Genomic DNA, 26,542 nt, shown 5'->3' on the forward strand with positions numbered 1-26,542 from the left:
CGGTGGCCTTCCGCTTTCCCACCAAGGATGGGATGGATCCCACGAATTCATGATCATTTCTGAGACTCATTGAAACTTCAAAAAAAAAAAAAATACCCCATACACGCACGAAGGAGCACGTTCACAACTTGCCTTTCCAGGACGCGCTCAGGAGGCCACCATGATGAGGGGCGGACCACGTGTCTATTCCAAAACCCAAGCCCAAGAGGGCAGCTCCACAGGAGCAGAGGCCACCCTGTCCCTGTGACGTGTCACCCTCCCCCTGAGCAACCCACCCCTAGCAGAGATGGAGACCCTCCCTCCCGGCCCCTCCATCCTGATCTCTTTCTGAACACTCTCACCTGAGGGTCTGAGTTCATTCTGCACGGGGGCCCGTCAGGCTCAGAACTCTCAGGGCTGCTGTCCCTACTCCTTGTGACCCCAGCTTCTCCTTAGTGTGACTCAGCAACCCGCCTTCCCTATGAAACTGTGCCATGGTTACCCGGGAGGTGTCCCCCCACAGCTCCTGGGTGAGACAGTGCCTGGACTCGGAGGGGACACGGCTGGGTCATGACAGCCTTCACCCAATCAGGGCACGGGTTCACTGACCGGCGTTAACTGGGGGTGGCTCTAGGTGGCTGCAGGCTCCGGGAGGTGGGTCAGAGTGTCCCTTTGGGGTTCAGACTTTGTTCCTGCCCAGTGGACCTCTCTGCCTCTTCCTGGCCACGTGCTGAGCCCCTTTCCTTCTGCCATGAGATCCTGCCTCACCCTGGGCCCCGCAGCCACATGGACCTGGCCCGTCAGGGACGGAACCCCTGAAACCCTGAGCCACACTGACCTTCTCTTCCTCTCACAGTGACAGAAAAAACTAGCTGAAACAGAGACGACGGCAAGCACCAGGCCGACCAGGAAATAAAACGTATAGATGGTGATCAGGGGAGATGCAGACCCTCAGAGAGGAAGCTGGTCACTGGGAAAGGCCATGGTACCCAGGGTGGCAAAGGCAGGCGATGCCCAAACTTTGAACAAAAAAAAAAAAAAAAAGAATGAGTCCCCTGGTAACTTCGGACTTTAACTCCTGATTTAGAAGTGGTGCTAAGAGACGCTTGCTCTGGAAAACAGAATGAAAAAAAAAAAAAAAAAACAGGATTTATGCAGCAAAGCTGCAGATGGGTGAGACAGTTCCTCTCCCACCACACAAACCCCTAAACTCACAGAATGTTTCCTCTCTGAAAAAAGCTAGCGACTATTTTTAATTGTTTTCAGTTTGACTCACATTGATGATGCTTTTTAGCTGTGCTGTGTTATAAAGTTGAAAACATGCAATCTTTGTCTTAAAAAAAAAAACTTACGATTTCATGTTATAATCAACTAAGTAAATAAATGATTTTATTACTAGATAAAATTAAAAAAAAAGAAAAAAGAAAAAGAAAAAGCTAGCAACTTAGGGATGCCCTAAGCAATTCGGTGAGACCCTGTCTCTGAATATATATATATAAAAGGGCTGGGGATGTAGCTCAGGGGCTCTGTGCTCCTGGGTTCAACCCCAAGTACCCTCTCCCCGCTAAAAGGGAAAAAGATTTGAAGAGACATGTCTCCAGAGAAGATGCCCCAAGAGCCAACAAGCTCACAAAAAAGTATCCAGACCGTGAGGTCATCAGGGAAGTGCAAATCAGAACCACCGTGAGCTCCCCACCCACGATCAGTAGGTGGACTAAAATCTCCCAGAGAGTCACCAGGTTAGGGAGGATGTGGAGAAACGGACATCCTCACACAGCGTTGGTGCCACCCTAACACGGCGCAGCCAATTTGGAACCATTGTGGAAATTGTTGGAAATGCGAAAGGGACAGTTACAGTTCTACCCTGTGACCCCACTTTGAGAAACAGACCCAAGAGAAATGAAAACCTGTGTCCCCATAAAAATCCACAGACGCACGTTCACAGAGGCAGTGTGTCTGATAGCCCCAAAGTGGAACCAACCCCGCTGTCCATCAACGAATGAATGGATACATAAAACGAGGTCCACCACCACTCAGTAACACGGTTTTGGCCACAGAAGGAACGAAGCAGTGATCCAAACTATGACAAGGGTAAGCCTTGGTACCTTTATGCTGACTTAATACACACACAAAAAAATGGCAGGGGCCAAGCTCGGGAGGCTGAGGCAGGAGGATTGCGAGTCCAAAGCCAGCCTCAGCAAAAGCGAGGCCCTAAGCAACTCAATGAGACCCTGACTCTAACTAAAATACAAAGTAGGGCTGGGGATGTGGCTCAGTGGTCGAGTGCCCCTGAGTTCAATCCCTGGTACCCCCCCACCCCCCGCTGGCCAAAGGAAAAGATGGCAGGTGTTTGGTTCTACTTATATAACAAATCCATACGAGTAAAATCCATCAAGACAGATTCTACAGATGAGGGCTGGTCAGGGGGCCATAGGAAGCACAGGGTTATGAGCACAGGATTATTTTACAGGGTGAAGAAGATGTTCCAAAATCAGATAGTGGGGGTGGTTATATGGTGAGGCAAACTAAAAATCAATGAATTTTAGACCCCAAATTAGTGGATTACATAGCACAAGACACTAATAAAGCTATTACATATCTATAAAAAAAGCATGGTGCTAAAAGTCAGAAACAAACTGTTTTTGTGATTTTTCAGGGAGAGAGAAATCCTCTCTTGAATGGATATTTTCACTGGACGGCATATCCTGATTTTTTTTTTTAATATTTTTTTTAGTTGTAGATGGACATAATACCTTCATTTTATTTTTGGGGGTGACAGGGATTGAACTCAGAAGTACTCAGTCACTGAGCCACATCCCCAGCCTTTTATTTGTATTTTATTTAGATACAGCATCTTGCTAAGTTTCTTAGGGCCTCACTAAATTGCTGAGGCTGGCTTTCAACTCTCGATCCTCCTGCCTCAGCCTCCCGAGCTGCTGGGATTACAGGCATGCGCCACCGCAACCAGCAATACCTTTATTTACTTATTTTTATGTGGTGCTGAGGATCAAACCCAGTGTTTCACATGAGCTGGGGAAATGCTTTAACCACTGAACCACAACCCCAGCCCTGCATCCCAATTTTTGAACCATGAAAGAAGTGATGTCTCAGTCCAAAAAAATAAAATATTTAAGACTAAATGTGACAGAATAGGCTGTTAAAGTCCAAAGCATTTCTGTTGCTCTGCTATTATTTCAATAAGCTCATCCATTGGTTCCTTGAGCTTTATTTATTCCGCAAATATTGACTGAGCCCTATTCACCCATCCCTACCCTTCTGGGGATAGCTTGTGAAGAGAAAGCAGTCCCTGGATTAAAAACTGAGAACATCCATGTGATCTCAGTTTTATGAGACTCAGGGAACAGACTGCTTCTTGCACAGGACCGTGTTTAATTTCTGGGGTGCGGCAGGGAGAGCAGGTGCTATAGAAAAAAAAAGAATGAATCTAAAATGCTAATGATATGCAACAATTCAAGTGTTTGGGAGCCAATGAGTGCTCTGATCCTCATTAGTGTTTATCCTAAATACATATTTCAGGAATAAATTGCTGACCGGTCGTGCCCAGTGAGGGTTTAGCGGCTGGAACAGAATTTAATCTCCGGTGCAATGTCTAACCCAACGATTCAGTTCTTGGAAAACACCTGCACCTCTTTTCGTGATGCCTTTGAATTGGAGACTTAGCCTTGGAACCCCAAAGCACGCTCTGTTCTCTAAGAGGCTCGAAGAGCGTAGCTGAGACATAAAGAGTCGTTGGTGTGGCAGGTAAAATTCTCATCAGCCGGGAGGAGGGCCGTCCGTGCCCAGGAGCATCTATCTACTCAGGGAAAGGCATTCATTGGGAAGACAAGAGGAGCCAACCCTGGCCAGCGCAGGGGACTGCGGGGGCTAGAAGTGTCATGACGTGGCTGACATAACAATGCTTGGGAGCCCGCAGTGAACTGTTACCGCCGCAGGTAGGTCAGACACTGAAATGCGATAATAGCCGGTTTCTGGGGCTTTGGAGTTCCAGACAAAGGGGTCGAATTCAGGGAAAGTGACCTTCAATAAAAAAAAAAAAAGAAGTCCAGGGAGAGAGACTAGGGACCCACAAAGTGCTCTGAGTCACTTAAATCATTGCCCTATGGAGAAAGGGCCAGCGCCGTCTATTTGAGGGGCCCGCAGAGGGCTGCCCCAACCCGAGGCTGCACCGAGCCAGGGAAAGAGAAAGGTTACTCTTTGAATTTCTGCAGCTGCCATTTACATGATCCGGTCCAATCACACTCTCTATAAAGTTCAAACCCCTATTGTCCTCTCGGGGAGAAATGCAGAGTGTGACACAAAACTTGTCCAGACGGTTCTGCATTTTACAGGGGCTGGTTAAGTGGCAAAAGCTTCTCACTTCAGTCTCGTTCCCTAGGTGTGTGTGTGTGTGTGTGTGTGTGTGTGTGTGTGTGTTTGTTTTCTTGATCCAAGTGGTCAGGAAAGAAAGGGAAAAGCAGAGTGCATAGGGTGGGTGGTCTTTATTGTTTTCGGGGGGGGGTATTACAAACAAATCATCATAAATTCAGTGACTTGAAACAGAGATGTGTTCTCTCAGGGTTCTGGGGCCTGCAAGTATGAACTCAAAGTCTTCAGGGCTGTGCTCACTCCAAAGGCTCCAGCGGGGAATTCCTGAATTCTGGAAACTTCTGGAAGCTTCCGGAAGCTTCCAGAGGCTTCCAGAAGTTTCCAGAAATCACTGGCCTCCCTGTGGTTGGTTCCTCTCTTACCCTTTGTGCATCTTCTCAGTCAATGTGGACACCTGCCACTGGGTTTAGGACCCACCTAGGTAATCCTGGGCAGAACAGCTCAAGATTTTTGATTACGTTTGGAAAGACCTTTGTCCAACATGAGGTCACAATCTCCTGATAGATGTACCTCCTGGTGCTTGCGCTCTTTTTTTCACGGATGCTGTAACACCATACCACAGACTGGGTGGTGTGGACACCACAGAAATGTACTGCTCGCCGTTTTGTTGGCTGAGAAGTTCAAAAGCAAAGTGTGCACAGGTTTGGTGTCTGGTGAGGGTCTGCTTCCTGGTTTGTGGACCACCATCTTTTCACGTGGCAGAAGAAGCAAGGAACTCTCAGGAGTCTCTTTTGTTAGGGAAATAATCCCATTTTTGAGGGCTCTACTGTAATGAACTAATTAATCATCACCAAAGGTCCCACCTCATGATGTTACCGTATTGGGAGCTAGGGTTTCGACGTCATTGGAGGGACAATAAGCATCGTGTCTACAGTGTGACCACTTATCTGATGGCCAATTCTATTTTAGATGGACCATAGGTGAATACATGCCTGCTCTGTAGGATGGTAGGTAACCTCTCAACTGGAAACTCTTTAAGAATGCACATTGATATGATTGGAATGAGGCTGACAGTCTGTCACCCACTCAGAAAGCACACACCTGTAATCCCAGCGGCTCGGGAGGCTGAGGCAGGAGGATGAGAGTTCAAAGTCAGCCTCAGCAAAAGTGAGGCCCTAAGCAACTCAGGGAGATCCTATCTCTCAATAAAATACAAAATAGAGCTGGGAATGTGGCTCAGTGGTCGAGTGCCCCTGAGTTCAATCCCCAGTACCAAAAGAAAAAAAAAAAAAGTCTTATTTCAGTAACAGAAAATTCTGAATTTTTCTCATGAGTCAAATGAGAAAAAAAAATTATTCTTTTACTAACAAAGACTTGCATTGATACATGTTTCCAGTTTGACATCCAAATGTTCTCCAAGTTGATGAGTTTTAATTGATCTAAATATTCCCCAATTATTTCTCCAAACAGTCATCAGTCAACATTTTATTACTTAGAAACAAAAGTTTGCCTATTTAAGCAAGTTTCCTAATTAAAAAAAAAAAATCAGTTAAGCCAGTCATGGGTTTGGCTATCAATCAAACTCCCAGCTATTGTTCTCACTGATACACGTTTCACTCTTTGGCTATGAAGGGTACGTTTGTTATTCAGTATTAACAACAAAGCACATCTGACATGTACAGTAAACAGAAGCAATGATCAGACCTCCTGAACCAGGTTGCCAACACCCCTTGTCAATACTGGACAGACTTCTTCTCAATGGAACTCTTTCCCCAGCACAACCTTCACAATTACCCGTGAGTCTTCACGCAGGAGAACTCAGAGCTCACTGAAGTCACCATCTAGAATTAGCTCTTCTTTGCCTGGTGCAGTGGCACATGCCTGTCATCCCAGCGGCTCGGGAGGCTGAGGCAGGAGGATGGCGAGTTCCAAGCCAGCCTCAGCAAAAGCGAGGCCCTAAGCAACTCCGTGAGACCCTGTCTCTCAATAAAATGCAAAATAGGGCTGGGGATGGGGCTCGGTGGTCAAGTGCCCCTGAGCTCAATCCCTGGTACCAAAAACAAAAAAAACCCCACAACTTGGCTGGTAAAGCTAACTCAAGTTAAACTCAGAATGGTTTGTTGTATGGAGAGACATTATTTGGGTCACAGGAAGACGAAGTGGAGTGGCCTTTGGCCCTAAGGATCCCCTTCCCTTGTTATCTCTATTTCTCTTCTTCTTTTTTTAAAAAATTTCTCCCTTTTATTCTCTTCCCATTGACACAAGCTCCAGAGGGCGATGGGCAGGTATGAGAGGTCAATGAGTCTAGCTTCCTCTCGCACCTGGAGTGAGGTGTCCAAGCCCAGGTGTCACCCTTGGCCCCTCCGGGACCATACCACTTCCCCCATAGTCAAGACAGCAGGCACCCAACCAGAGTTTGCCCAGTGAGCCAGCTCCATCAGCAGCAATCTGGAGACTCTATGGATGAATTACAGCCATGCACAGCCTGAGATGATGAGTAGCTCCCATCTTCCGGGGTTACAGATCTACACTGTCGCCAAACAGCTGAGCTTCCTGGACAAAGGCCCCCAAACACCGTTTAGGAAGCAATGGGTTTGACGAGCTAAGATCCGGAGTTCCTGGATGATTCTCCTGGAAGCTCTTCACAGTCATCTACATTTAAAGCGCATCTTTCCCGCATGCGGGGGACGGAATGATAGGGGGATAAGAAGCTTATAATAATCCGCCACTGACTGCTCGGTTACCAAACCCACGGTTATTTACCATAAAAATATCCATATTCGGAACGTTTCACGGCCCACCTGGAATACATTGGACATTTGCATCTTGACTTTCGGAGCAGAGATATTACATTAATCGTTCTCATTATGGAACCTGAAACCAATTAGATGAAAATTAAGAGCCACAAACATATGCACCGTCCTAGTAGACAGCACGATGCCATTCGATGTTAATCAAGGATGGGATCGAGGATACTCACCACTAAAAAAATATAAATAAATAAAAATTAGAAAAATACGGTGGATGTAATAATATTGAAGGTTATAAACACGTTAAAAATATCAAGTTTGTTTCTACGAAGGAAACGTTCTTATCCATCAACCAGATCTACGGTTTGAGTATAAATGCCATCAGGAAGATGGTTTTAATTGGGAGAGGGTGACGGTACGGGGAAGAAACGCCATAATGGTCATCTGCTTTGGAGGGGGCGGTTGGGGCCCTGTGCTGATCTCTCTCCCACCCTGTGTCCTTGGGAAAGTGACTTCATTTCGCTGATCCTCAGTTCTTCGCCTGTGAAACATGACACCTAGACTCCCCTGGGTCATGCTGTCAGAACGGTCAGTGTAATAACCGGTGCAGAGCCATCAGAATCATGATAATAGTAACGATTTTTTAAATGATTTTTGGTACCAGGGATTGAACCCAGAGGACTCCAAGGCATCTGCCTCCAGAGCTTGCGCTATCACCAGCTACACCTGAGCTCTTCAAGGATGATGGTTATCACTCTCATTTCAAAGAGGACCACCCGGCGAGTCTGGAGGCCGAGGCAGGGGGATCGCAAGTTCAAAGCCAGCCTCAGCAATGGCGAGGCCCTAAGCCACTCAGTGAGACCCTGTCTCCCCATAAAGTACAAAGCAGGGATGGGATATGGCTCAGTGGTTGAGTACCCCTGAGTTCAATCCCTGGTACGCTCACCCCCCAAAAAAAGATTCACAAGCAGATAGAGATGGGGATGCCGGGCTAGAGAAGCATTCAGGGTGATGGGGTCGGAGCATGTCCCTCGGCACAGATCCACCCTCGGGGAACATCCCTGTCCTCACACAGTGGAAATCATGAACTGAAATCCCCTCCACTCTCTGCCATATCTTCTGATTCTGTTTTCAAAGGGAGAATTAAAAGGGCACTCAAACAGCTTTGCCCGCTGGGTAGCAGGGCACACGGACAGGGCCAGGGTTGGGGAGGTGTGCACAGATGGAGAGGAGGGCTCTTCCTCCCCACTGGCTGGGCACAGCCCGGGGCTGACTTTCTGGACAAGCCCCAACTGTCATGGGGTGTCGGGTGCGTCCTGCACAGGAGCGAATTTTGCCACCGGTGAAGTCCTCCCATGCCCATGAGGGCGTCAACCGTCTCCGGTGGGACTCCACCTGGAGATGCAAAGCCCCGAGCTCAGCTGCTCAACGCGATGTTGACGGGCCTTGGGATTCTTAAGGAGTCCTTCAGGCCACAGCGTTTATCGTGCGCTTCCTGAGGGCCAGGCCCTGGACAAACGAGGCAGTCCAATCCTGGGGCCCTCGATGGACGAGGGGGAGGAGGTCTGTAGCACCCCAAGAGGGGCACAGAGGGAAGGGACGTCGGGTGGCTTAGTACCGCAGGGGGACAGAGAAACAAAACGTGCCCCCCCAAGTTCCATTACCAGAATACATGCTCCCGGAAATGTCCAGACCCCATCAACAGGGACCTGGATTATGCCGTGCCCATTAATCAAGGAAGTGCCTCTATTCTAAAGATAACAAATGGAAAAGAAAAAAAACAGAGAGGTGCAGCTTCTCGGAGGAGGCCCATCGGCAGGGAACCAGAAATTCTGCTTGTGTCAATCAATTCGACTCAAAAAGGCTAAATGCAAAGAGATGACCAAGTCCTACCAAAAAAAAAAAAAAAAAGCACCATCATCAAAAACACTTTCAAATAATCCATAAAATAGAAATCATCACGTCTACCTTATAAGGCTGACCTGTGAATAACATTATATAAAGTGTGAACGGAGATCTGAGCAGGGTGACATGGTATAGAGGTGAAGGGATTTTTTTTGGGGGGGTGGGGTTAGGAATTAAGGAGGATCTAGAACAGAAACAGAGCCAGGGTGCGGGGAAGGAAGAGAGGAAGGCTGGATTTCCTGGGCTCTGTGACTTATTAGCTGCATAAGAAGAATGAGTGATTCAGCGACTCCGACCTTCAAGTTCACCTTTAAAAAGATAGGGGCCAGGACACCTCTCAAGTCTCTTGAAGCCATGAAACCACGTGATCACGAAGAATGCTCTCACTTGCAGAGGACAGTTCAGAAAGTGAGGTGGAAGGCGACGTTTTAGCCAGGCGTGGTGGCGCCCACCTGCAATCCCAGCGGCTGCGGGGGCTGAGGCAGGAGGATCACGGGTTAGAAGTCAGCCTCAGCAACCTGGCCAACTTTTTCTTTTTTTCTCAATGACAGTGAAAATGATTGGGAGGAAGGACAGTAGTGGCTTTTAAGAGATGTCACTGTCTTGCTGGGCCCATTTATTCACGGAAGAAAAGTATGATCAACTGGCTACTGAATGACAATCAGTGGCTGGGATATAAAGGGTGTGTGTTGATAAAACAACTACGTCATGCCCGAATTGACCTCCCGTGTATCTGCTGTTGTGTTACCACACAGGCAATTAGTCATGGAATCCCTTTATTCACACACGTAACCTGCCATGGATTATGGACACAGAAGGATGGATGACACAGGGTCAAGTCTTGTCCATCCTTCTGCACAGATGTCCAATCAGCATACCACAGTGACACCCAACACAGCCACATCCATGTTTGCAGCAGCACAACTCACGAGAGAGCTAAGCTATGAAACCAACCGAGGTGCCCTTCAACAGAGGAAGGGGTAAAGAGAAGGTGGTGTACACACAGAATGGAATATTACTCAGCTGTAAAGAAGAATGCCTCTATGGCGTTTGCTGGCCCATGGATGGATCTGGAGACTCTCATGCTGAGTGAAATAAGCCAATCCCCAAAAGTCAAAGGTCGAATGTTTCCTCTGATAAAAAATGGGAGGGTGGGGGAAGAGTTTTTTTTAAAAAGAAAGAATAAGAGAGAAAAAGGGAGAAAATTGGGAGAAGGAATTTCATGAAAATAGAGGAAAGGTCAGTGGGGTAGAGGAGATTGAGTGGGACTCCAAGATGGCGGAGTAGGACTTCCAAGATGGCGGAGTAGGACTTCCAAGATGGCGGAGTAGAGCTTCCAAGATGGCGGAGTAGAGCTTCCAAGATGGCGGAGTAGGACTTCCAAGATGGCCGAGTAGAACTTCCAAGATGGCGGAGTAGAGCTTCCAAGATGGCGGAGTAGAACTTCCAAGATGGCGGAGTAGAACTTCCAAGATGGCGGAGTAGGACTTCCAAAATGGCGGAGTAGGACTTCCAAGATGGCGGAGTAGAGCTTCCAAGATGGCGGAGTAGAGCTTCCAAGATGGCGGAGTAGAGCTTCCAAGATGGTGGAGTAGAACTTCTAAGATGGCAATGCGGAGACACAGGGTTACCGATCCTTCACGACTAGAGCGGGTCAGACTGTGACCCGTGTCACTGCAGGGCACCAGACCAGGACCGAATTCTGGACACAGCATAGGAACATCCCAGCCCCCTCCACCTCACCGGATACCCCGCCCGGAAATGGACGGTCGCCATCTTGGAAGTCTTACCTCATCAGCTTTGGGCGGGTGCAGCAGACAGCGCGATGGGCGTGGGAACAGGTGTGTGAGTCCCAGTCCCCCCTCTCCCCAGCTGTGGTAACCCAGAACCTTCCTCACCAGCTCTCGGTGGGCGTGAATATCAGAGGGAATATGACAGAACAGGTTTCCAAGGCCCCCTCTCCACAGCCGTGATGGCGGGTGACCACCCAACACAGAGGGCGTGCTCAGTTGACCAGGAGTGCAGAGCGGCCAGGGCACCCCAGGCCCAGAGTGAACCCCAGGCTGCGGAGAAGCGTCCCAGCAATTGGGGCCTCCTGGGCAGGAGAGGTGACGGGGATAGAGACCGGAAGCAACCCAAAGAGACTGGGATTGGAGAGGCGCCCCACACGGATTGCTTCCCCCACCCCGAGGGCAGAGACTCAGCCTGGAGTGCACAGCGCCACCTGCTGGGGGAGAAGAAAACTGGACTCTAAGAGGGCATTTTTATTTCTTTTTCCTGCTTTTCTTTTTTTTTTCATTTTATCTTTTTCTTCTTTTTTTCACTCCTTTCTCTCTATCTCTTCCCCCTCTTTATTTTTCTTCTGCTTTTCTTTTTACTTTTCTTCCTCCTTCTCTTCCTCTCTCAACCTCCCAAGTGTCACTACTTCTACTAGGTGTAATTTACTCAATGCAAACAGGTGTTTGTTTCTGTGCTTCTTATTGTCCTCCCATGTACTTACTACCCTAAAATATCTCCCGTCTGTTCTCCTGTAAATAACCGCCTTCATGAGAGCTCTCCTCCAAAGTAGCTAAGATACCTTAGCTCCATACCCTCACCTCTTCCCCCCCAACATAAAGTCCTACTCCCCCCCCTCAGTTCTCTATACACCACCAGAATCTGTGCGCCTTTGATGAAGCTCATGAATCTATTTTAAATTATAATTGAATCCAACATCTCTAGACACAGAGAACTATAAATATATTAATAACAAAAGCTAGCCCATCGATGACGTATAGCTGATATCGGGGACTGTTCATCTCCCATCACAAAGGAGAGACCTCGGAACTCTACAAGAGCAATACAGACCTACAGGGGGAAACCATGACACAAGAGTCACGCAGAGCTGGAGAGAAACGTGAGCAACACGGAAATCAAGGAAAGAAAGGACCCCAAACAATGCAGGACAAGTCAACATTAGAGGAGGTCACAGCTACAGCAGAAAGAATGTCAGGTAAAGATTTCAGATAAAGATTTCATCAGAATCAGCTGATCTGAGACTCAAGGAAGACCTTAGACAGCAAATGCAGACAGTGAAAGATCACTTTATAAACAATGAATTACATGAACAAATCCAAGAAGAAAAGAGCAACTCTACAGGGAGATAGAGGTTATACAAAAAAAAAAAAAAAGCAAACAAACAAACAAACAGAAATCCTGGAAATGAAGGAAATAATAAACTAGATTAAAAACTCAAATGAGAATATCACCAGCAGAGTAGACCACTTAGATGATAGAACATCAGACAACAAAGACAAAGTATATCATCTCGAAAAGAGTGTAGACATATCAGAGAGACTGATAAGAAACCACGAGCAGAAATTTGAGATAGCATAAAGGGACCAAATTTAAGGGTTATTGGGATCCAGGAGGGTATAGAGGTCCAAACCAAAGGAGTGAGCAATATGTTCAATGAAATAATTTTAGAAAACTTCCCAGACTTAAAGAATGAAATGGAAATCCAAATCCTAGGAGCCTACATTTGCCGAATGTACAAAACCACAAGAGATCCACACCAAGACACGTTATAATGAAAATGCCCAAAATACAGAACCAGGAGAGAATTTTAAGAGAAAGGAACCAATTACATTTAGGGTTAAACCATATCCCCAAAGGACTTAAAAGCAGCACACTACAGGGACACAGTCACATCAATGTTTACAGCAGCACGATTCTCAATAGCTAAACTGTGGAGCCAACCTAGATGCCCTTCAGTGGATGAATGAATGGATAAAAAAAAAATAGCATGTATACACAACGGAACATTACTCAGCTAAGAGTAATGTAAGATCCTGGCATTTGCAGGGAAATGGATGGCATCAGAGCAGATTATGCTATGTTAGCCAATCCCAAAAAAACAAATGCCAAATGTCTTCTCTGATATAAGGGGGGTGACTCAAAATGGGGTAGGGAGGAAGAACATGGGAAGAAGACTAACACTAAATAGGGAAGAGGGGTGGGAGGGAAAGGGAGGGAGAAGGGGAATAGCATGGATGGTGGAAGGAAACCCTCATCCTTGTACAAAATACATGTATGAAGATGTAAAAAAAAAAAAGAAGAAGAAGAAAAAGAATTTCTTTCCTTTTCATGAAAAAGAAGACTCGTGCTCATAATAGAATGCATGTTTACAAAAAAAATAAAAAAAATAAAAGCTTTTAAACTTAAAAAAACAAGAAGAGATGGAGAGGAGAAAGAAAAGGTTGGGAAAAGGAAGAAGAGTGGAATGAATCTGACCTGACTTTTATATGAACATACATAAACATAGAACAGTGAATCCCAACAACAAGAATGTCCACAAGGCAGTTAATTAAAAAAATAACTCTAAATAAATTACAGAAAGATCAGTAGAGGAGAGGGAGGGGAGAAGGGGGAGGACAATGGGGGAGGGGGACCTGCGGGGAATGATGAGAACCAATTAGATTCCATGCTCCTGTGTAAAAAGGCATCCTCATGCTATAGATAACTAAAAATGATCTTTAACAGGAGACACGGATAGTGAATTTGAGATTTATTCCAAGTACAGGTCAAAGGCATGAATCAGGAAAACAGAATGCTCTAATTTACATTCCTTGTTTTTTTAAGGTGACTCTGGCTGTTCTATGATGCGTGGTTACACAAAGGTTTGAAGACGTCGCAGGAACAGGGAAGAGTGGGTGTGGCAGAAAACCGTAGTCTTGATTTGAGCATTTCTTTAAGGATAAGTAGGAAAAAAATTGGGATTTAATTGTAGAGTATCTGGCTAGATTTGTAGCTGGACAAGACCGTGCCAACAATATTGATTGGAAGGTTCGATTTCACCTTAGTAGAAGTTCTCTGGTAGCTTGCTGCCTTGGTTATCAGACTAGTTACACGTTTATCAAATTTTTGGCTGGCGGACACTAAACCCATAAGACAATCAGTATGTCACATTAAAAATGTTAAAAAACCAAAATAATTTAAAACAATTTCAAATGTAATGTAACAGAGGGTCTGCTCAGAAAGCGTTATTTAAAAGGGTAAATACAATTCTCTAATGTTATGTTGATAAAAAACAAAACATGTTGGCTAGTTCTGGATTAATAGAAACTTGAGAAAAATCAACTGATTGACCATGACTGCATGTTCAAAATAAGGTTATAATGGGAGATTGGAGCTTTCACAAAAATGAACATTATTGCCAGCTGTATTTGTTGAAAATGAAGTTCTTATCATGGGATACGTCATGTCTCAGTGTCCTATGCAAAGGTCAAGGGACATGCATGGCATTGTAATTATTTCTATGAGGCCATGATTCAGCAGACAAGTAAGCATCATTGCGAGTTGTGAAGATGATATAAAGCAGGAAAACAGAATGATCTAATTTACATTTTTAAAAGATGACACTGGCTGCTCTAGGGTGAGTATTTTTATTTTTGGTTTTTGTTTTTTGATAGTCCTAGATGGACAGAATGTCTTTATTTATTTTTATGGGGTGCTAAGAATCAAACCCAGTGCCTCACACATTTCGAGGCAAGCACTCTGCCTCGGAACTATAGCCGTAGCCCTGATGAGTGGAGTTTTTTAAAGAAGGGTTTGAAAATGTAGCAAGACCAAGTAGGAGCGGATATTGCTGAAAGTAGTACAAAGAATTCTGGCATAAGATATATTTTCATATACTTGAAGCTTAACTTGTATCATACAGTAAGGATTAGAAGTGATAGAATTTTAGATTGAGCTTTCAGGGGGAACACCTTGTATCTAAACCACAACAGAATTTGAAGGAAGAAATGAGTTTTTCTGTTTTTGAACAAGGAAGCCATCTACTCCGCAAGTCAGGAGGCTTTGGGAGGATCAGGTGAACTCTCCCTTACCAGGATAATAAAACAAACCATTATCCGCCAAGGCTTTGGGCGAGTGTGGATGGATCACTGAATGGTCTAGTCAGCTTTTTCACAACCGTGATCCAAAGACCTGACGAGAACAATTTTAGAGAAGGAAACGTTTATGTGGGGGCTCACAGTTTCAGAGGTCTCAGTCCCTAGATGGTCAGCTCTATGGCTCTCAGACCAAGATCAGGCGGCACATCATGGCGGAAAGTTGGAGGAGGAAAGAAGCTCAGGAGGTGGTGAACAGGAAGCAGAGAGCGCTCTGCTCACCAGGGACAAATCTCTGCTCACTGCAGACGAATGTCCCCAGGGACCCATCTCCTCTGTCCACACCCTACCTGCCGACGTCCACCACCCAGTTAATCCACCCAAGTGGGTTAGTGCACCAACTAAGACGCTCCTCTAAACCCTTTGCCTTGTCTCACACATGAGCTTTTGGGGACGTCTCATAGCTAAACCATAAGACTAATGATATGGGAGGAGCAAGGTGGTTGTCAGACACAGGTCCTCAGGCCAACTCCTCACGGAACGGACAGGGGGACATTTCCTTGGGCTTCATTATTCTATTTAAACGACCGTTCTTGAATACAAGATTCCATTTTTTCTGCTTTTTTTTTTTAATAGTAAAAATGCCTGAACATTTGCCAGAGGGCCATCGTAAGGATTGGTATTTTTTTTTTAAATGTACTTTAGAAAAATGAAAAGTTGACATCTCTATGTTTTTGTTGTTGTTGTCGTTACTATTTGTTGAAAATTTCTCATCTTACAGAATCTAGAAATCAAGCAATGATAAGATTCATGGAGTCCTTGGATTCCTCCCTACTCTGAGCAGCCACGATCCTCAGACGAAGCTGGCGAGATTCACGTGTCATCACCGAAAAATTAAATATACAGATTTCAGGCTTGTATGAAGCCAAGAGGAGTTAAGAAGCCCTCGGAACCCCACAGCACTTCATCAGACGTATGATCTTCCCGTCATTCTGTGCACCTAAGAATGTTGAGGAGACCTTCCCCGGGAGACATGCACCACCAACATCATCCTGAATCCCCACATCTACATGATTCTCAGAAAAAATTCATTTCTAGAGCAATAAAAAAATTTCACCAAACACGCAATAACAGATGAAGCACTGGATAAGAGGCATATTTGCTATCGAGGTCCCGGAGAGGATTTTGTTAATGAGAATATTCGACTGCGTTAGTGTCAACAGGCTTGGTAATGACGAAACCTTTGACAGGAAGGCGCCGCGGTACAGAGTTGGGATTTCCCACCAGGAAATGTATGATCATATGCAAACACATAAGACCCTGGAACCTGCCGCTCCACTCCACTCCTGGAAGACCCGCACGCTCCAGTGCGTCCTCTCTGCTCTTGCCTGGGATCTTACTTACAAGCTGTCATTCCCACAGTACACCTTCTTTCGCATGCTTGTGGAGTTTTATTAAAAAGTAGTCTTAAGAGATGGTGATTTTCAAAAATTTTCTGGTCCTGGGGATTGAACCCAGGGGCGCTTTACCGCTGAGCTACATCCCCAGCCCTTTTTTAATTTTAATTTTGAGACAGGTTCTCAGTAAGTTGCCGAGGCTGATGGTTGACTCTATGATCCCCCTGCCTCAGTCTCCAGAGATGCTGGGATTATAGGAATGCTCCATTTTTTTTTAAAGGCTCTAAATCAGAAATGTAAAAGGCGAGAAATAATAAAACTCTCCTTTTGGTTATTATTGAAACTGCTTTTCAATGTTTTTCTACTCCATGAAATTTTTTTTTTTAAAAAATTATAGAATTATAGGATTAACTGGTGAGGCTTTGCTCCCTACTGTGTGCTTTATGGATAAAGTATTTCTCTGATCAACTACTACATTGGCATTTTTTATTTGCTTTCTTATGTACACTCTATTTAAAATATATGTCTGTGTAACTTGTGGTACATGCATTTATACATGGGTAAATTTCAGTGTGCGTGAATTTGTGTGTACCAAGCATCAGATAACCAAATCAGCAGGACACAGTGGTGCACACTGTAATCCCAGCAGCTCGGGAGGCTGAGGCAGGAAGATCCCGAGTTCAAAGCCAGCCTCAGCAAAAGTGAGACCCTAAGCAACTCAGTGAGACCCCGTCTCTAAATAAAATATAAAATAAGGCTGGGGAGGTGGCTCACTGGTCAAGTGCCCCTGAATTCAATCCCCAGTATCAAAAAACCAAAATGAAACAAAAACCCAAATCATCATATAATCCCTATGATCAAACTCTCTCAATCCTTCTGAGAGCACAAAGATACGTCTTCCCACTCCTATTTACAGTCTATCCTACCAATGAGCCTTTTCTGAAAATATGCAAAGAGGTAAAGATCATATAACAAATTAAAATCTGTTCTGTTTTTTTAAAAAGGAGACGGTTTGGAAAGCTCACGGGGACAACAGAAGAAAACGTTTGCGGCCTGATCTAATGGCTACTTACAAGCAAATCGGAGCTCAGCTTCTCTGCTGACAATTGTTCCAAACGAGTTTGTTGCTACACACTGGTATGTTCCGGCATCCTGGGTTTTATTGGGGTTATTGATCAGCAAACTGCCTTCAACCACACTGTAGCGGAAATCCATACCCACGTCGACATCGGTTCCGTTTAACTTCCACCTACAGTATAAAAAGACCCGTAGATGAAGCCTGGTAAGATGAGTCGATATTTCTGAATTGCCTAAAATATAAAAAAAACAACTATAGATAGTGACCTCTTTGAAAGCATGAGAAAAAAACATCAGACACGTCCCACCTGCAACGGTGACGCCTTATGCACTTTTCATAGAGAGAGCATGCCCTTTTGTGCATGCGATGATGGCAAAATTTTCCAACCTGTTTTTGGGGACCTCTAAGGAAGCTACCAACAGAACACTTCACTGTTTGCAAGAGAGTTTTTTCCCACAGCTCCTTGGGAATTTTATATATTTTTTTCAGACAGGGCTTCTCGGTGAAGATTCACTGGGCGGTTTGCAGGGATTCTTTCAATTGTTGACAGAATTCACCATTTTGAGGTAGACTGCTGAGTATCTGGGGGGGAATTGCAGTAGAGGTGCTTTGACGGGGTCCTTAATACGACCAAAGTGGCTGACGGCGAAGCAGAGAGAACTCCAGTGGTCGAGAGCGGCTGTGGCGACCAAATCTGCCCGTGGATCACTTTGAAGATTTCCTTAGTGATGGGCACCTCAATCAATCACCCCAGTGGACTGCACTTCAGGCCATTAGGTCACTGAGTCAGTGTTCCACTGGGCTTCTCTTTATTTACCTGAGTACCCTGAGAATCTGACTAGAGCAGTTAACCCAATATCTGAGCTTTAGGGGGGGCTCGCGCATTTCAAGCGCGAACCTTTAGGAACAAGACCCACAATTTTGTTGAGTCAGCCAGTCTCCTTCCAAACAAAGCGGATCTTAGCCAAATCACCTCCCAGGAAGTCATTTGAATACCGACGGACTTTTGAAGGAATGCGGTTCAATAGCTATCTTATTTTTTTTAACCCTACAAATTCTAGAGTACCAGATAATGAAAAATTGTACAGGTGGAGCAAACCCAGGGAGAGATAAAAGAATAAGGAAACACTGCAGCAGAAAGAAATCTGATCCAAATCAACTTCACTATTGCCTTCCAATAGTGAAGAAATATGTGTGCAAATGCATATTCATTGTGTGCCCTCTGAGAACGTTCTGGAGTACTACAGTTGAAGGTACATCACCTACAGGCATTGAAATGGAATATTTATAGTTCAATTAGTTTCCAGTTCTGGGATATCTTATATCAACCAAAACAAACGCTGAGTCGTAATTCATTTTTTTTTCTGTTCAGATTTCTCACCCAGTTCAAGGTCAATGTCAGGGAACCCTGCACGGTGGTGGTGGTGCATGCCTATAATCCCAGCAGCTCGGGAGGCTGAGGCAGGAGGACTGCAATTTCAAAGCCAGCCTCAACCACTTAGCAAGGCCCTAAGCCACTTAGCAAAACCCTCTTTCAAACTTAAAAATTCAGTGGGCTGCGGGGAGGTGTTGTGGCTTAGTGGCCAAATGCGCCCAAGTTCAATCTTCAATACCAAAAAAAAAAAAAAAAAAAAGAGTCAATTGTAAAAGACACCTCTTCTAATTTCCAATAAAGTCCTCCTCGAGAGTCCTCCTTAAAATGAATCAAACCTTGATCCACTGTCCTCCAGAAATCTCCCGGCTCCTTTCTGTAAGAATTCTGCCTTCCCTGTAGATAGTCTGTCTGAATGATTTTTTTTGTCTTCTCCCGTTCGCCATCTAGAATTTGATATTCTGTTCGTGCTCAATCAACACTTGTTGAACTGAATCGACTGACTGTTTCGCTGCTTGCTAGACCCGTGAGCTTGGCGCATACATGATTTATGGAGCCTTGTAGGACACTACAGCACAGCCGCATCTCTTTATTGATATCCGTGTCTTTGAAATGTAAAAAAAAAAAAAAAAAAAAAAAAAAACTAGAAACAGGAGGGGTAGGAACTCTGGGTTAGAAGCACAAAACAGGGCAGAGCGCTTCATGTGTTCGTGGGTCAGAAGGTGGGGATCAGAAACTGACAGTGTTTTTAGGCTCGACAGTAATTTTCTCTGTGTTCCAACACAGACAAGAAAGTAATAAGCAATAAAGAGAACAGCCGGGTTGCATCCCGGGGAGTACTAGATACACATGAATCTCTGGAGCTCACTGCCCGCCCCGCGGTTTGCACTCTGCTGATGATGTCTGGGCCATAACTCTCGCTTCCAGTGATAGTAGGGCAATTTAATATGACAAATCTAAAACTCAAAGAGGAAATTGCAATCCAATGTGAGCTGCAAGCCAAATGTGTGTGCAATTGGGGAGTGGAACCACGCGGGTCTTTTTAGAAAAGCGACTGTAGGACTCGCACCACCTCCATAGGTTGTTCTCCACGAGGGCATCTCAACCCCAAACACCGTGCACAAAGTCCGTTCATCTCTTTTATAGCCCGCTTCTACATATACAAACAGCAGAGGATTATTTAGAAAATAGAGTGCTCTCTGAGAAATGCCGTGGAGTCTCTATTACCAGGGTTTTACTGCAAGGCGGTTTTGTTGGGGTTCCCTGCAATTGAACGTGGATTGCACTGAATCCTGGATCTCCCTGCACAGGGCAAGATTCCAAAACAATAATAATAATAAATAATAATAATGCACAATGAACTCTCAACATTTGCAGAATCTTTCATGCATGGGTGATATAGAATGGATAATACAGAAGTAATGCTCATATGGAGCCAAGAAGAGATTTTTTCCCCAGGGGCCCAAGACAAATTGGTGTCTCCTAAGCTGATTTCTGAATCACTTGGGGAATCACGGCTCCAAGGTCTCCAGAGAGTTTAAGGCGGAACACAACCAAACATCGACCGTGAGGGGCGGTTTTGCAGACTTGGCTGGGAAGCTCTCCCTGGGATTCGCGGCGGTAGCAAAACCCTCTCCTTTTATGAACCCTTTGAACTTGACCCTCAGAGAGGGCGCGGGGGCTCTGCGACTCGGATTTGTTTTCTGCAAACTCGGCCGAAGACAAACCTCACAGCACAAAATAACTCCGACCTGGAGCGTGAACCTTTGCCTCCCTCTGGAAACGGAGGCTGAGCAGAAAAGGAATGTCGTCTGTCCTTAGGGAGACCTTCCTACAAGGCCAGTTGGTACAAGTCAAAACTTCTTAAGTTTTCCTGGGTCTGGGTCAATGCTTTCAAAACGGAGGGGCAGGAACAATAAAAAGAAAAGGCTCCGTGGAGGGAATAAGAGCAAAGCAAAGAGGTCACTTTGGGTACCCCGAGGCTGCAGATGCCTGTGGAGAGTTCAGCCTGGAATTCTTCCTCCCTGTCCTTGTGGGTCAAGGTCAACCTCCCGACTGCTCCAGTTGAGCCAGCGAGGTATTTGAAAGCACCTCATCTCTTCATTCTTTCTCCTGCTCTTCCCTTCAACCAGAGGCAGTCTATATTTTTATTTTATTTTATTTTTTAAGCTCCCAGGTACGGATCTACTATCATGTCACAGGGAATCTGCCGAAGGTCATATAAAGGCAAGCCACGCGCTCTACCGGGAATTGCTAGTGCCTATGGATTCAAAGGGCTGCTTCTCCGCTTTTTCCCAGGCAATCTTTAAAAAAAAAAAACAAAAAACAAAAAACAAAAACAAACATAATAGGTTTCTGTTCGGTGGCTTGTTTTAAATAACAGGCGAGCCCCCCTCTCTCTAGAAACACTGTGTTACAAAAGCAACGTTAATGAAAGGTCACTGTCTGGAGAAAAACAGAGCAGCCACTTTGCCAAATTCCACCCGCAAAAAATTGGTTTTCCCATTGACAGCTAAAAAACGTCTGAACCTCCATTTGGCTCTACACGGAACCTGGGCTCTGGGAACCCATCATTTGTGTATCTGGGAACGTTTCCCTCCTGAGTTTCTTTCTTTCTTTCTTTCTTTTTTTACCATAGAATGCATTTCAAAAATCGTTGAGCCTTGAGTCCACTCTATTAGAGACCGAATAACGATGTGCAATCTGGTTTGCTCAGGACAGAGCTGGGTTCACAGCTGCTGTCCTAGAATGATTATTAACAGTGGTCTTTGGCTCTCCAGAGTGTCCTATTTGGGAGGATAAATTATATGTTCACTCTAATTATAGGGTCCATTCTAATTAGAGTTGTTTTTCTTTTTTTAATTATTTTTTTCCTCTCTTCCTTTCTGAAGTGCATTTCCTTTTCTTATCCATGTAGGGCAAAAGACCGTGTGCCCTTCAGAAGAAAAGTGTAAAAATGTCTCCCTTTTCTGTGAAACCTTCAAAGACATCCACCAATGGCCAATGAGGCTGTCTTGCTTGCAGGATGCCCTTGACCTTGGGTGCGCTCAACTCACGTTAACGGATCACAGGGCTCCAGCTACTTCAACATTCAGGCAGTACCCGGGCCATCCCTGGGGTACTGAGTTGCTTAGGGCCTCACTAAAGTTGCTGAGGCTGACTTAGAACCCCAAGATCCTCCTGCCTCAGTCTCCTGAGCTGCTGGGAGCCTACTACTCTTTATCCCATGTATAACCCAACTCTGCTAAGACCACCGTCTTTCAATGTCTATGAAGTATCTTTGCCTTCCACTTGAAAACTACCTGTCTCAGCTCCAACCCCCACCCCTTAAAAAAAAAAAAAAAAAAAAACTTTCCTAATGGTTCCAATGTCTCCTATAACATATATTTCTTTGGACTTTCAAAATAATATTATTTATTCTTAGCCTAAATGTTTTACCATTAAATTTGGATAGGGAAAGACTATGATTTATTTGTAATACATGCATAAACTATAAAGAATCAAGACAATGAAGACCTGTGTATTTAAAAACAGGAATATTATCACTACTCTTGAAGTCTCCTGTATGCACGTAGGTTAGAAGCGCTTCTGCTTTGATGGTTAATCACAAAAATCTTTAATTTGGGCTTTTTCATTCCAAAAATTTATTAAAAGGATTCCATTGCACATGGAAAGTAATCTTTGAAGGACTTTGGAACATGCTACCCCAAAATATGCTGCTGTAGGATTAAAGGCACCTGAAAAACAGGAAGTTCACAAAGGTCACCCTGGCCTTCACTCAATCTCTAAAAAGCTGGAGATGAAATTCCCACATGAAAGATGCTGTCCCTAAGCCAGAATCAAAGTCCCATCCTCATCAGGGACAGGAAGTGGAGACACAGAAAGTTCTGCACAAACCTTGTTCAAATATTTTCCTCTGGACTCCCCACGTAAGTCAGTTACATTCCCAGTCCACTACTCTCTTTTTCTTTTTGGTACAGGGGGTTGAACTCAGGGGCACCTAAACACTGAGCTACATCCCCAGCCCCCCGACCCCATTTTTTTCTATTTTATTGAGAAACAGGTCTCACTGAATTGCTTAGGGCCTCACTAAATTGCTGAGGCTGGCTTAGAACCCACGATCCTCCTGCCTCAGCCTCCTGAGCTGACGGGAGCCTACTACTCTGTATATAGGTGTTCACCAATGATTGCATTCACCTGTGACAGTTTCCTGGACACAGAAAACTCGTATGAAATAAATGTGCATACTTTTTAAAAAAAATCTCCCCCTGTTGGTATATCTTCTGTCAATATAATTCTCAGGCCCTGCTAAAAACCCTAAGAGGGTGGAGGTAATTATAGCTTTGCCTCCCGGGGACCTTGAACAACCCCTCCTTCTTTCTTGCACTTGAACTTTGTAAATACGCACTGATACCTCGTGATTCTGCTGTGATTTGCTTTGCTTCCTCGACATTATTTTCCTGCAACCCACCCATGGATCACGTGCATGAGGCGATCTTGTGTGAACCCACCAGGCTGGTTATTTCCTGACGTGTTATGAACTTACACATCCTGCATCAGAGAGCAGGAGGGACCCTGGTGTCACGAGCTAACACCGTCCCCAGAAACCAAGAGCTTTTCCAATTCACACTCCCACTAGGTGGGTTCAGGGGTTCTCTTTGCTCCACATCCCACCAGCGCATGGCCAGTCTTTTAAATTTCCGTCAATCTGTGATGTGGGGAAGAGTATGTCAATTTACTTTAAATTGCATATTCGTTTCCTAAGGAGATCGATCGACCTTTTCATGTTTCCCGGATATCTGGTCTCTGTTTCCTTAGAAGGACCCACTCGAATGTTTTACTGATATTTCCACTTGTCTTTTTTACATTTTGATTTAAAGGAATTTTTAAAATATTCTGGATCCCGCTCCTTCACTGATGACAAATACATCAAAAAAATTTCTTCCCCAATCTGAAGCTGGTAGTTTTGCGTATCTCCGTGTATATTCTGTTGAATGGAAGTTCCCAATATTAAAAAAGTTAAATATTTGATGATTTATACTTTCTCTTTCCCCCGCCCTGAAGTCATACATATGCATGCCTATTTTCTTTTCTACTTGTTCTAAATGACCCATTGAGGTCTTCTATCCATCTGGAACGGGTTTTTGGCGTTTGCTGTAAAAAATAAGCATTTGCTTTTATTTTATTTATTTAACCATATGGTCCATCCATTGTCCAGGGTCTCTCTTTTCATTTTTTTTCCCTATCATTGGCCTGAATTGTAACTTTTCCTCTTTCTTATCTTCACCAGGCAGCAGTATTTTTTTAGCATTCTTATTATTCAGTGCAATCAACCCATGTGTGGAAGGACTAACGCTTGCTCCTTGACTTGCTTATCATTTGTTCTTGGATCTCAGGCTTTTTTTCCTTGGGATCATTTCTTACTTGGCGTCAGGTGTATCTTTTAGAATTCCCTTTAGTACGAATAGACTGGAATCAAGCTTCGGTGTCTGTCTGCCTAAAGGTATTTTCATTTTGTTCTCTCTCTCTCTCTCTTTTTTTTTCATTAACTTCCAAATGACACATAAAAGTCAGGCCTGTTTATGGAGCACAGTGTGACAACTTGATGTATCTATACAAGGTGCAATGATCAAGGGTAGGCGACACTTGGTGTTGAGAAACTTCCAACTCCACTCTTCTTTGAGAAAGACAATAAATCATTGCAAACTATAACCCCCCTATGGTGCTGGAGAGCTAGAACTCATTCTTCCTACCCAACTGTATTTTGGGACTTGTTATCCAAACTCTCCTTATCTCCTCCCCTTTTCCCTTCCCAACTCTGCTAACCCTCTTCTACTCTCTATGGCCAAGAGATCAACTTTTTAGCCTCCACATGCACATAAGAGCATGCATGCAGTATTTGTCTTTTGGGGCCTGATTTATTTCCCTTAACATAACATCCTCCAGTTCTATCCACCGGTGCTACAAATGTCAATTTCATTCTTTTTTTATGGCCAAGTAATATTCCATTCCGTACAGATCATACTTTCTTTGTCTTTTTCTCTGTTGATGGACATCCCAGTTGATTCCACATCTTGGCTATTTTGAGTATTACAACAGTTAAGGGGGTGGGGAGGTCCATGTATCTCTTTGGCTAGATACTTTGTTGGATAGTGGATCATATGGTAGGTCTATTTTTTAGTTTTACTGAGGAACTTCTATCCAATTATTCACAATGGCTGTCCATTCCCACCAGCAGTGTGTTCCAAGTCCCTTTTCTCTGCATTGTCCCTAGCATTTGTAATTGTCGTCTTGATTACAGCCATTCTTTGTTCTCCTTGCTTGCTGTCGATATAAGTCTGACAGCCAAATAGAGAAAGGTCCTCTCTTCTTCTCTCTTGGGTTGCTACTGAAAAGTCAGTTGTTGCTGACGCCTCATCTCTTTGAAGACGGCCTGTGTTACATCTCGGGCTCCTTGGAGCCACCATCTCTCTGACTTGGCTTTCCTGGTCTCGCTGTTCTAGAGGAGGCTTTGCTTGCATTGATCCTTGAAATCCACTGGGCTTCCGATATCCATGGCTCGTGAGTTTTCACGAATGCTGGGGAATTCGGGGGCTTCTCTTTAAATGTTGTCTCTGCCTCATTCTTTCTTGATTAGCTCTCCGACGCTCTGATGAGACTCTGACTGCTTGTCTGTCTGTCTGTCTCTCTCTGATACTTAATTTCCGTTTGTCACTTTTAGATACCTTTGCCTGATTTCTTCAGACCTGTCTTGCTGCTCACGAATTCTCGTTTGCCCTACATCTCATTTGTCACGAAGGCCACTTGCACTCCAGGTGTGCAGTCGGCAATGACCTGTGCCTTCCTGTCCCTTGGGAAGGGAGGCTAATTTCTAGTTTACTTCTGCTCTAAGGCTGTCGCCCTGGGGGATCTGGTTTATTCTGGGAATTGTTTTCATGTTAGGCTCTCCTGCGAGATTGTCTCTACAGAGGCTGCAAAATCCAACTCTCTGCCTGTGTCGTTTGTCCAGGACACTAAACACCATTTTGCTGGTTTCCAAACCCATTTATGTTTAGATTCAGCTTACCGATACATTTTAAAATGGTATATATATTTTTTTAGTTAAAAATATGATATTAGAAATTGTTAAAGTTTCCCCAAAAAAGGATTAATCAAAATATTGAATTCCTACTACTACCAAATACCAAATTGGTCACTTAATTTTTTTTTTTTTTTGTACAAGGGATTAAACTCAGGGGTACTCATCCACTGAGCCCCATCCCCAGCCCTATTTTGTATTTTACTTAGAGACAGGGTCTCACTGAGTTGCTTAGCACCTTGCTTTTGCTGAGGCTGGCTTTGAACTTGAGATCCTCCTGCCTCAGCCTCCTGAGAGGCTGGGATGATGACAGGCATGTGCCACAGCGCCTGGCTCATTTAACCTTTCATGAACTCCTCTGGCTACCCAGCTGTGCCTTCCTAAGAGTTCTATAGATGCCTTTTGCTAAGGTCCCCAGGAGCTCTGTGCACGGAGTCCCACGGTTTGAGGCCAACACACCTGATGTGAGGTTTGGGATTCCCTTTCACTTCACAAGTGAGCTTCACTTTTTTCTCCTCAGAATCCAGAGGGAACATGACCGGGCTTGGCTCTTGAAGGAACACGGGGCCGTGCAGCGCGTAGTCATCTGAAACAAACAGAGGACATGTGTGAATTGAGCGACCCCTTCCCAACAGGCACAGCCTCAGGCCACAGCACCACCACGAATATAAAATATGCAGAGCAATAATAGTGGGGGGTGGCAGACCTGGCTCCCCCCTGGGTAAAAGTCTCCCTTAAAGACTAAGCCAGGGTGCATCGAGTTAAAGCAGAAGGGAGGCTGCTATTC

At 44.8% G+C, this 26,542-nt stretch overlaps 1 protein-coding gene across 6 annotated transcripts in view; it reads right to left on the reverse strand.

Moving 5' to 3' along the window:
• Positions 1–26,268, reverse strand: part of LOC143385570 (contactin-4) — a 271,910-nt gene extending 245,642 nt beyond the window's left edge. For all 6 annotated transcript variants that reach the window (XM_076841028.1, XM_076841026.1, XM_076841027.1 and 3 more), the window contains exons 1-2: positions 26,215–26,268; positions 17,301–17,476 (exon numbers count right to left, since the gene is read on the reverse strand). In XM_076841028.1, the coding sequence (XP_076697143.1) occupies positions 17,301–17,442 (142 nt within the window). In that variant the 5' untranslated portion in view covers positions 17,443–17,476; positions 26,215–26,268. The remainder of the gene's footprint in view (positions 1–17,300; positions 17,477–26,214) is intronic.
• Between the last annotated feature and the right edge of the window lie 274 nt (positions 26,269–26,542).

Source organism: Callospermophilus lateralis, chromosome 20 (genome assembly GCF_048772815.1).
Source record: "Callospermophilus lateralis isolate mCalLat2 chromosome 20, mCalLat2.hap1, whole genome shotgun sequence".
In the NCBI taxonomy this organism is placed as follows: Eukaryota; Metazoa; Chordata; class Mammalia; order Rodentia; family Sciuridae; genus Callospermophilus; species Callospermophilus lateralis.